Source organism: Crassostrea angulata, chromosome 8, assembly GCF_025612915.1.
Source record: "Crassostrea angulata isolate pt1a10 chromosome 8, ASM2561291v2, whole genome shotgun sequence".
NCBI classification, from domain to species: Eukaryota; Metazoa; Mollusca; class Bivalvia; order Ostreida; family Ostreidae; genus Magallana; species Magallana angulata.
The window spans coordinates 35,878,518-35,889,692 of record NC_069118.1 but is presented as its reverse complement, the minus strand read 5'-3'; the positions used below and the strand labels follow the sequence as shown (position 1 = coordinate 35,889,692).

The 11,175-nt window shown below is 36.8% G+C and overlaps 1 protein-coding gene across 1 annotated transcript; it reads right to left on the bottom strand.

Annotated features, from left to right (window-relative positions):
• Positions 1–719: 719 nt before the first annotated feature.
• LOC128157894 (protein bicaudal D-like) lies at positions 720–10,962 on the bottom strand. Its single transcript, XM_052820555.1, has 3 exons — positions 10,640–10,962; positions 4,371–4,749; positions 720–4,058 (listed from the first exon to the last, which is right to left on the bottom strand). The coding sequence occupies exons 1-3, from the start codon at positions 10,853–10,855 to the stop codon at positions 2,218–2,220; spliced, it is 2,436 nt and encodes an 811-aa protein (XP_052676515.1). The 5' UTR covers positions 10,856–10,962; the 3' UTR covers positions 720–2,217.
• Positions 10,963–11,175: the final 213 nt, after the last annotated feature.

The following is an 11,175-nucleotide window of genomic DNA, read 5'->3' as shown; positions in this document are numbered from 1 at the left end:
ATAAGCTAGACCAAGGCAAAGATCAAATATACTTTGTTTGCATGAATTTCGATTTGAGTAAGCATGTTTCCTTAGGAAAAAAAAAACATACGGTATGCTCTATTTAAACATTTATCACTGCGGCTATATACAAATTCATTCTATCTTAATTTTTTTAGTTGAAAAACTTTATTGTTTGTTAGACTATAAAGAGCCCTAATAATGAAGCGATGTTTTCCAATAGGGCATTCTACACTAAAACTTTACTTCATTACACCCCTTTCCCTCCTCCATTACACGATGGATGGGTTTCCCAATTTCTTCAAAGATTCCGTTTCTATATGGTTCTAATTTTCCTGAAGTCAAGAATATTGATGTTTTTTACAAGTTTCTGGCATTGTCCTTATGATCCATAAGCTTTACATTTCTATGGTTGAGTGGAATTTTATATGAATGAAACTTAAACCACCAAAAATTCAATTGTAAAATACATACATTTTAAAAGCAAAGAAAGGTACACTGTAAACATGTAATTAGCAGGAATGACAATTGGCAGTACAATATTTGATTATTCAACAAGTTAGCCTAGATTTGCTTTGGTATGTTTTTTTGAACGTTTCTATTTATAATTTCATATACACACATAACATTTATAAATGTTATTGATACAGTGGAAGCTACTCTCCCCCCCCCCCCCCCCCCCCCCCAAAAAAAAAATGTGATGAACAGCCAAATATCATACATTTGCAGTACATTGTTTATGTATATAATATACACTGTACTAATATGACTATAAGAGAACAGATCTGTTTGAAATAGCAAGGTGATCTCATGCAGCACACATCTGTCCGACGGAACACAAAACACAAAGGCTCTAGAAGTTTATAATACATATATAGATACACGTTCTATCAAATTGTAAGAAAAGAGAAATAACAAAAAGATAATTACACGTCATACATACTGCTGCTGTTTCCCGTACAAGGAGGAAAAGAGAAGCAAGTCTACAAGTCATTACTAGACGGTGTTCAAATGGAATGGTCATTTTTTTTTTCTCTCTTTTTAAAAAATATTTTTACAAATATTTCATACGCTTTGCTCCAAACAAAAATACCAAAATCACTAATTCTTGATTTCCTATTATTCTGAATACAATTATCACAAATTGTTTTATCCATACAGAGCATATTTTCAAACTGATTTGTTTTGGTCATTTTCCTAAAAGTTATCTCCCTTGAAAATTATTACACACATTTGATATTAGACATCACTCCAAGAAAGGCAAAGAAATGGATCAGTGTTGTAGTAATATATGTATGGTACTAGTACATGTAGTAGCTACATGTAGGACAAAACAAAGATCTTCTATTGCTGGAAGAACACTGAAGAAATACTTTTCTTTAAGTAAATAGAAAAATTCAGAATTTGGTTAAAAAGCTTCACCTATAGTCAGGCGCTTGTTCCTTCCTCATTGATCGAAGCAGAGCAACCTACTTTTGAATGAAAACACTCAGAAGAGAGAATTGATAGAATATAATGTTGAAACCTTTCAACAGCTTGCATTGTTAATTTTAGTGCTCGGCTCCTTATATATATATACACAGGTATGAGTTGATTATAGTTACCTACATCTAAGCCTGACAGAGACCTAAAGGTACATGTGACCTGTTACCATGGTTATGATACAAACCCGTGACCTGACCTTCACCTTTAGCAGTACAGGAGTAAGCGGTAGGTAAGAGAGAGTGGCATCACTGGCAACCATTTCCTATAGCTTACTTTCCTGAAAACCTCAGGCACAGATATATGTTCTCGAAATACATAATTATATTACCACTATGTCCCTCAAATACTTACTGAAAATTCAATGAATTTAAATTTGAAACTTTTTTTTGGATAGATTAAACAGGAAAATGTTCATAAAAATGGCCAAAGTATTTAAATATGAGCATTGCTAAATGTCCTAACACAATTTTGGTAAAATATCAAAATCAAGGTACATGTATATTAAAATAAAGTCATGCATATAAAGGAAAAAGCAAAATACTTGATAAAGTACTTTTTAAAAAAGAAGAGAGATATTATTCCAAAAAAGTGCATTCTTTATAACATTGCAAATACAGAGGCAACAGTATATAAATGATTAAGATATTATGTATAGAGAGAGAGGAAATGGTTGCCAGGCATTCCTAAGCACTTGTGCTCTTCTGTTGACTAAACTCACCGCAAAACAGGCGACTAATAATCTCGCCTGAAGTTATGGTGATAAGACCTCGCGCCCCCGTGCCGGTCGTCAGGATATGAGTTGTGGGAGTGACTTACTTTGGACGCCGTCTTACTCCGCCCCCTTCCTCCACCCCCATCTTGTCGCCGCATGGTCCGCCTCTCCCGGTCAAACTCCAGATCCTCGAGGCGCTGCGTCAGTGTCAGTTTCTGCTGAATCGCCATACGCAGCAGCGAGTTCAGAGTTTTCTTCTCCTCCTCGGCACTGATCAACTGTCGCTGTTGCTCGTCGAGCTGAGTGACATACTCGTCGCACCGTTTGGCAAAAATGGCTCTCAGCGAGGCAAACGTAGCCGCGTCTTCCTTGAGTGCCTTGAGCTCATTTCTGAGTTTCATCATGGTTTCTGTAACAATGACCTTCTCGTTCTCGTACTTCTGTTTGAGATTGGCCAGAGCGATCTCGGCAGTGGACTTGTTGGCTTTGAGCACGCTCCTGAGTGTGGCAATTTGTTCTCTCTTGGTGGACAACATGGCTTTGAGTTTAACAATTTGTTCTTGCAACTCCAAAACGTCCGAACTCTCCGAGTCGTCTCCACGCTGTCGGGACACCTCCATGAGATGTTCCACAGCTCGCTTGAGATATTTCACTTGATCCATGATTGTCTCTGACAGTTTGTAGCAGGAGATAGGATCTCCCTTACTTTCACTACTAGAAATGTCTTTCTTGGATTTTGATTTTTTAGATTTGGTCTTTGGTGAAGTCTCATCTGATTTTTCATCATCTTTCTCCTCTTCTTTCTCCTCACCATTCTCTTGCCGCGCCAGTTGTGACGATGCCTTGGCATGGTCCAACATGACTCGGCTTGGTGTTTCACCTGTGACTTCACACACGAGATGATAAAGCTGTGCAAGCTCCTCTGTAACCCTGACTAACTCGTCCTGAGTCGTGTTCAGACTGCCTTGAGCTTCTCCAGCAGCCAGGGTCATTGTCTTCAGATCTTTCTCCAAATCTTTGATCAGCTCTTCATATTGATTACACTTGCTCCTCAAATCATTGATTGCACTGTCAAACTCCTTGTTACCTTGCTTTGAACCACTATGACCTTTTTCCTGAAGTTTATTGATCTCGCTCTGTAAGTGGCTAATCTCAGACAGAGCTGTTGAGTATTTCTTCTCATTGGAGAACAAGTTCTTCTTCATCTCGAGCAGAGCCCTCTTTTCCGGATCGCTCTCCTTAGCAATAAGTTCTTCCAAAGATTCCTCCACTCCTGGAGATTCCGGGGAACTTATCACAGAGGAAATCTGGGCCTTCAATTGATCAGCCCGACTCTTCTGCTCGATGAGGTCCCTCTGTGTGTCCTCAATGAGTTTCTGAGCCTCCTCGAGGGCATTCTGAAGCTCCGACTTCTCGGACTCACTCTGCTCCAATAGCTGTTCCAACTTCTTCACCTCGTTCTCCTGGATCTCACTCAGAATGTCATTTACCTTACCCGGCCCAGGCTTGACAGGTGACTTTGTGTCGTCCTTCTTGAAATCTGCCTGTAACCTTCGCAGGGATGGATTTTCACTGTCGTCCTCCTCTGGGGCGACCCCGTTGTCTTGATGCATCGACCTGGGTAGCCCCTCTGTGAGACCCCCCAGCTGAGCGAGGTTACTCAAATTAAACATGGACTCCTGATTAAGCCTGGTGTCCAGTTCCTTTTTGAGGGCGTGTTTTTGCTCTCGCTCATGTTGGAGAGCTGCGATTGCTTCCTCGTAGTTTTTGTCCACAATTTTTTTTAAATTGACAGCATCATCCAGCTGTACATTTAGGTCGTCTGCCTCTTCTTGGAGTCGCTTTACTTCATGCTTCATAGCTGGAAGAAAAATTATTTGTGAAATTTTCATTGATTTCTATGTTGCAAGTAATTACTCAGCATTTGTAAACAGTAAGCTGAAGAAAACCAGTTTAATTTATACTGTCTCAAACATTTATAAATTCATCCAAATATATCAGTAATTCAAATGATCTCTTAAAACAGTAAATAATCTGCCTTGGTGTGATTGAAAAATTTTGAATAAATCTAATAAAATATTTTTAATCATCATCTTCATAATTTTACATCCAAACTTATGAAAGGTTAACATTTGACAAATAATGGTATTTTTTCCTGAAACCAGTTTCCTACCCTCGAACTCCACCTGGCTCTGCTTGAGTTGAGACACCTGCTTCTGGAGGTTGATGTTCTCGTCCTCGAGCTCGGCGTAGTCCACGAGATTCCTGTTCTCTCGGATCTTGTACTCGCGAATCTCGTTCTTGATCTGCCGCCTCTGTTCCTCCAGGCTGTCATTGTGCTGCTGACACTCCAGCAGTGCCGAGTTCAGGCGCTCGTTTTCAGATGAGAAGCGCTCGAGCGCCTGCTTGCAGGTCTTGAGTTCTGTCTCGTACTCGATGAGGGTGGACTTGTAACTTTCTTCCCGCGTGGCAGCTTCCTGTAGGACCGAGTCCTCATGGTGGATCCCGGACTTCTGCTGCTTCCGAAAAGTGTCCTGGTGTTTACTTAAGGCCTACAATAAAAGATAACATATTTATCAGTTAGCAGAAAAGAAAATTAATACAGATATCATCTCATGAAGTAACACAGTTGGTGAAAGCGAAAGATTTATCCTCCTTTTTCACCCCCATCACTACCAATCTAATTCTACAAGCAATGAAAAGTGAACAGAAAATATATGAACAGCCATTTGTTGATGATGGGACTTTAAGGTCACGACACAGTCTTAGACAGTTCATCGGATGGCTATAGCTAAGTTTGCTAATCTGTATACTTAATTTTAGTTTTCACCAAATGTAAACTGTGTACAGGGTTATTTTCGCCTCGTGTAATTTTTGCCCTTCTACAGTTGCAAACAGTTTTGCTCCATCTTGAATTTGCAAACACACAGTTATGTTAAAGATATATAGATTGAGATATTGGAATTCGCCTAGTCTTAAATTAGCCAGCTGAGAATGATGGTGAAAGAAGCGAAAATTAAATGGGGGCAAATATTTCCCTGTATACAGCATTTAAATCTTAAAGGAAGGTTGCACTTATAAGCCAAAGAACAAATAAGCAGATGATAATCAACAAATTGACCAATCTTTGATTGACAGGGAATAGAAAACTCCTATGACCCTCATGTATCAATTAAGTTTATAAATTCTGCAAAAAATTATCTGATTATAATAAACCCTTGTGATTATTGTCTAAAAATGTATGGCTCATATAGATTCAAGGTTAATATACAGATTTCCGAAAAATTACACAACTGTAAACAATATACTTTTTTTTCTTTCTAGAAAACTTGGCTACATTGCACTACAATGCATGTACATGTATTGAGTTGGTTGGACGTTTTTGTTCATATAACTTCCTGATATCACAATAGATCATTAACCTGGCTCCATTATTATCTCCTCCAACAGGAACCGTATGTTTTCACTTGGGAGGCCAGTGCAGTGTGTTTGAAGGAGATTCTCATCCTGATAGAAATCAGATAAACAAGTCACTGGTCTTATAATCCGTGATACAGCAGATCTCATTATGGGCAATACAGATTAAGATAGGGGGGTTAATTTGTGATGATGACAAAGATATTAATTACTAGTAGATCTTGTAAATAGGTACTGGTATACGTTGTATACAGGTCTTATTATCGGTGATACAGCAGATCTCATTATGGGCAATATAGATTAAGATAGGGGGGTTATTTTGTGATGATGACAAAGATATTAATTACTAGTAGATCTTGTAAATAGGTTTTCCAAACTGAGGAATCATATTTTTTTTGTGGGGGTCAATGTTCTTGGGTAGCCAAAATTTTTTTGGTTCATGGGGATGTAATTTCGTTGTGCTTGAAGTTCGTTTGGATATATTAGAAGGAATATCCTTTTTACAATATATCATATGTGTATTATGAAACTTTCATCTTCGTCTGCTTTATTCATAAATTCAATAATCTCATTTTTTGAAAGTTTCTTCTCGATCAATAGTAAGAGTCAATTCTTCCAAAAATATGGTGTCCAAGATAATACCATAAAAAAAATACATGTGAATACCTCAGAAACAATTTACAAATACTATACATTGTGTATAAATCTACACATTCAACGTCGAGCATATTTCAATCAACCTAATAGAAAACCCTCGCTTTGTACCAAGTGCCAGGATTCATTGATCACAACTACTACTCCATATCTATTTTCCTACTGCCCTTCTTCTTGCTAGCCAAAGATGACACCCTCCCCCCCTCTTTTGAACACACGGATTGGCACAGATCTATGTTCTTGTCTACCAAAGCTGCATCAAATCTGGAAAACTGATCCATAACATTACAACATAAAGACTTTGCTAATTCGAGATGTAGGAGATGAAGGCTACTCCTTTACAGTTGATTAACATGGCTATGGTTAATTACCCTTAATCCATTGCTGCAGCAATGTTTTGTCATATTGGTTGATATTTCCCTGATTCACTGTCTACGAGAGAGAGAGAGAGAGAGAGAGAGAGAGAGAGAGAGAGAGAGAGAGAGAGAGAGAGTTCACTGGGGAGTATACAGATTTTATCATCATCAGCCACATCAAAACAGATGCAGACTTCCCCACTCTCCATTCATCTCCCCTTTAACATGATCCCAATTTACCATGACAAAGGGAACAGTTGTCTGGTTCTGAAACAGCTGCTATAACAAGCCCTCTTACTGCACCAGTCACAGCCAATGAAGGTCAGATGCAAATGGGGCATGTTATGACCTCACATGACCTTAATGACCCCAACACTTTGTATACCAGGCCAAACAATGAAATATGATCAAATTTTGACACGAGTGCATCAGAAATGAACAAATAAATTACTATGCTTAATATCATAGATGTTTTAAATCATCAGATTATGTTTCATTGGGTGATACTTTTATTATAGCTCTGTCTCAGAACCACTAATACTTAAAATATTGCACTGAGATGATGCAAATAAATTCAACTTTACATATACAAATGCTATTCAAGTCTTCCATTATCAATAAAGATATGTTTATTCACAATATCATTTATACAATATCTATACTCATGTGCACATACAATTTAAATCTGTATTCATGAGAGCTGACATTACTACATATAAAACCCAAATTCCATCTTCATAAGCAACACTTGATATATGTATTGATTCCATAATGGTAGCTATGCTTTCTCTGAACTACAATATGCTACTATAGTTACCAGAAAAAAAATATCTTAGATTTCGCCCTGCTAGCTACCTGGCATGCAGGTATAATAACAGTTTAAGTGACCTGGAATCAATATCTCCAGATTAATATATATCAAAGGACAGATAGACATAATTTGTGTCTTTGGACTGGATATCAAAATCAGGATTTGACAGGAAACTTGCTAAGCCAAGTTGACAGTTTACCTGTCCTGTCGAATCACTCTGACACACCTGTATCTACCTGTGCCCTACCTTGTGTCAGACAGAAGGTATTTACTACCTGCTGAGCTTATTTTGTAACAGACAAATATTTTTTCCTTCATTTTTGAACCCAAAAGACTTTGGGTTCATTACATGTGAAATTACCTTAGATACAAATGTGAGGAAAATTAAACAGCCATAACATGAGGTTTTACCTGGGACAGGTAAATTACATACAGGTTACACCTCCCAGGTGAAATAATTAACAGTCCAGTTGGAATGAGTGGCAGAATAGAGTAATAATTGTTGATTTATTGTAAGATCAAAATGAGGGGAGCTATTTATCTGCCCATAAAGTATCACAAATTGTTTCTCTGAACAGAGTACCTTCCCCTTGTTTATATACATTTAACTGACTGTGGATGCAATAAAAAAGAGGACCAGACAAAATGCACGTATATTCATTTATCAAGTATGTGTTAATGAGGCCACAAATAATACTGAGGCCAGACATTTTCTGTTGTATTATGAAACATATTTAAACTTAGATCGTGAATGCAATAAAGGAGAGCTACACAAAATGCACATATATTTATTTAACATGTGTGCCTTTATGAGGTTCTAAAAACTGCCTAGTTCAAAACATTTTGCTGACTTTTCTTTTTTTACACATACCAAAGCTTAGTGCTTTCTAAAACTCCAGAATGACTATACAAACAAAAAGTATAAACACAGCTGCATAGCCTGGCCTTCTTTCCAATCTCTCTCTCTCTCTCTCTCTCTCTCTGACCACAGGGCAAAACATTTTGACTTTTTTCAAGATCTCTTCCATCTCACTCTTTCCTCAGGATTACAGTACAGTGGAGACACTTATAGGTAGTTTTTTTTCTGCACAGACATGTTACAAGGCTGACTGTGTTAGCAGTGAGCCCCCTGGCAGAACAGGACTTGTTTGACGAAGCTGCACACTGCAGGCCGCCAGTCCTTAATTAAGCGAGCATTACCTGATCATTGTAGCTTAATTTAATTACATCCATTGTACTGGTAAATAATCTCACACAATTTATACAGAAAATTTAACTTAATTCACACAATAGATTAATTTAATTAAATCTGGGTAAATATATACATTTATGATTATAAACCTACAAATAGTTTATGATATTCTTTATATTGTCAAATCTTTTTTTTGGGGGGGGGGGGGGGGTGGGGATCATAATGAACAGCTATCACATCATCCTGTTACCAAACAATGGATGTTTAACACAAACATGTATCAAATCTTTCAAATTAATATATTTTTTTTTTTCAATTCAATAAACATATAAACATCATACGGTAATGTACATGATGCATTAGACTCCTGATCTTGATATAAACTTACGACCCTACATTAATGTATCAAGTCCAACGTACAAAATCAATTTCTTCCCAAATCCAAATCAGCAACTGAAGATGAACAATAACAATTAATTCCTGAATGGAGAGTCTGAAGTTTCAAGTACATACATATTCTCAAAAATAGAGTTTACCATCTTCACAGTAATTATTTCTGCACAATCATTTTTCATTAATTTTGTGTCATACATTTAAGAAAAAAATTAAGACTGAATTCCTTCCTACATGTATCTGTTAATTGGACATATTTATAATAAAGATTTTTAAAATTTTAAAATCTACACAAAAAGGTATTTTTTGAATGTATATAGTGTCGCTATTATGTCCTTGTATTATTCAATGCTGAAACTTCAAATGATGGATAACAGAAATATAAACACACAAAGACCAACATGAATGTGCAGAAGATCGATACACAGCAAACAAAACCAAAAGTCCAAAACACCTCATAATTTTTAAACTGTGCAATCATATGCAGAAAAAAGTATCTAAACGAGCATTCAATATTGTCAGAGGTGACAGACTAGTGCATTATTTGGTTTCAAATTCCAACAGAATTGTCTCGATCAATTCAGTCACAAGAAACTTGAGTGATAAAGGCCAAAAAAAAAATAAGGTGTGGTGTGCAACATAAAAGCTGAAAATTCAGAATGATGTTCTTTGTCACATGTTTACGTGTCTACTTTATAACATGAAGCAAAAATTCCTCGTAGACTGATGTCTGGATTGGTTATTACTTATACCCTGACCAGAAAGAAACTAAGAAAGGAAGTTTGTAACCTCGTACCCAAGAGCAGAGATAACATTTAAGACCACAGTCAATATTTACCCCTGTAACATTTGCCTGAAACTATTAACAAGATAATAAACATGAGAACAATATTGGTCACTGTAATCAGGCAATCTGATACAAAATTGTATTGGTTAATCTTAATCCGTAGTCAAGTTACATCAATGTAATTCAATGTATTTAATGCAGTATTCATAATATTCATTCTAGATATCCCAAACACAGTGAATGGCATCAAACGTCAATGATATTTTTTCGATGTAGAACAAGATTCGACGTAACAAGTATACCAGCATATTTATATCCTACATGCATGAAACAGCATACAGAAATGCACATGCATCGAACTGTAGTGCAGTCTCGTTGCTTCTTTAGTGGTAAAGTGAATGACTAAAAAAATGAAATATACTAAACTGTATCAAGCACACAAATGATGAAATCACAGAAGTATGTAGGCATTAGACAGCATGTAATAAGATACACACCTTCTTCTCTGAGACAGATGTATATACTGTATATTAGTCAACACAGTGACTCAGGATTTGTAACATGCTTATACCTTCACGTGTGTGCAACTATAGGCCTAATTTAATACAAACTCGTTGAATGAAAATGTTTTCCTTTTGGTTTTGATTTGATTCACAGATTATACGTTCTGTTTCGCTCATTTAGCTTTCCGTCAGATGCATATTAATAGTGTAATCAGGAAAATGCCGGTCAGATTGCATCACCAAATGAATTGTCCCTAAGCCGAACACATGTACAACATAGACCTAAATAAAATAATGAAATCTTAAATCTATATCAATAAACCTCCTACCTCTTTGGCACAATCGAGCTCGTGTTTCACGGTTTCATAATGACCTTCTATCTCTTCTATCTGCAGACGCAGGCGTTCTTTTTCCTCTAGAACGGCCAAACCATATTCTGCAGCCTGCACTTTCTCCTGAGTTGTCTCCTGTAACTCGACTTGCAGACGTTCAATTTCTCTCCGAAGTTCATCGGGAGTTAGGTCACTTGTATTAATTTCCGACATTTTGTGTTTGGGGCCGATTTCTCTTCTTCATAAGGACGAAATTTTGGAAGAAAGTCTCACAAGGGCAGGTTTTCCATTCAGCCAGTCGCCATCTTAATTTATGCAGCTATGCGTATCACGTGACAACGGATACTGCTATTTTTGATCAATGGCGTAGCTAAAATACGAAAAAGAAGCGGGCATTTGTTTTATAACATGTAAGACACAACATATTCAATATTAAGTATTTAATTAGTATAGGCTATATCATTGATATTTACTGAATTATCGTTATAATACATGGAATCTGTTAGAAATAAATTAATTATCTATATAATTTA

Bases quoted from the DNA above. Each gene is read 5' to 3' on its own strand.
- LOC128157894 (XM_052820555.1), bottom strand. From the start codon at position 10,855: ATGTCGGAAATTAATACAAGTGACCTAACTCCCGATGAACTTCGGAGA. The intron at 4,750-10,639 runs GTAGGAGGTTTA...CTTTTATTGTAG, and splicing joins AGCTCGATTGTGCCAAAGAG to GCCTTAAGTAAACACCAGGA. The intron at 4,059-4,370 runs GTAGGAAACTGG...TTTTTCTTCCAG, and splicing joins GAGCCAGGTGGAGTTCGAGG to CTATGAAGCATGAAGTAAAG.